Source organism: Myotis davidii, unplaced genomic scaffold, assembly GCF_000327345.1.
Source record: "Myotis davidii unplaced genomic scaffold, ASM32734v1 scaffold167, whole genome shotgun sequence".
In the NCBI taxonomy this organism is placed as follows: domain Eukaryota; kingdom Metazoa; phylum Chordata; class Mammalia; order Chiroptera; family Vespertilionidae; genus Myotis; species Myotis davidii.
In genome coordinates this window covers 2765599-2766198 of record NW_006300048.1, presented here as the reverse complement: position 1 = coordinate 2766198, position 600 = coordinate 2765599, and the positions used below count along the sequence as shown (strand labels likewise).

The window sequence follows — 600 nt, the reverse complement described above, 5'->3', positions numbered from 1 at the left end:
ACCACCCGGCTGGCGGAAGGCACCACATTCACCTGGCGGGCAGGGGAGAAGAGGGAGGGCTGTCGCCTTCAGGGCGGGGCTGGAAGGACTGCTGACAGCAACCACGTTTGTGACGTTGTGTGCCCATCACTGCTCCTGCACGGAGCCCACGGACCCACTCGGGTCCACATCCTTAATTCCACTCACTGCTCACGAGGAGGAAGGGATATGGAATTCCCGAGGGGTGGGCCCTTCTGATAAGGCCCTGGGACAAACAGGAGGATGGAGAGTAAGGGGCGGGGGGATCACGAGGTCCCCACCATGTTGAGCTCAGTGCTGATGCAGCTGGCGCTGTCACCCCCATACACCACCACCCTGGCCGGCATGTAACTGGAGTCCTCACTGGCCACCAGCAGAGTCAGCTGCCTGGGAGAGGAGAGAGGGGTCAGTCAGAACCAGGGCACTGAGCTTAGCTCACAACTTCAACCCACCACCTCGTCAGACTCCTGTCCCTCTGCTTAAGCACCAGTCCTCCCTAGACCCTGCTTTTGCCTTTATCTTCCCCCAAGTGGCTTCAAGTTCATACTTTCCACTGAAAATTGCCCAATGACTCCAAATCCA

The 600-nt window shown here is 58.8% G+C and overlaps 1 protein-coding gene across 1 annotated transcript in view; it reads right to left on the bottom strand.

The window, feature by feature from the left end:
* Nucleotides 1-600, bottom strand: part of CUL9 (cullin 9) — a 38085-nt gene that overhangs the window by 20559 nt on the left and 16926 nt on the right. Inside the window, exons 17-18 of the mRNA XM_015572211.1 lie at nt 300-405; nt 3-32 (exon numbers count right to left, since the gene is read on the bottom strand). Coding sequence (XP_015427697.1) covers nt 3-32; nt 300-405 — 136 coding nt within the window. The remainder of the gene's footprint in view (nt 1-2; nt 33-299; nt 406-600) is intronic.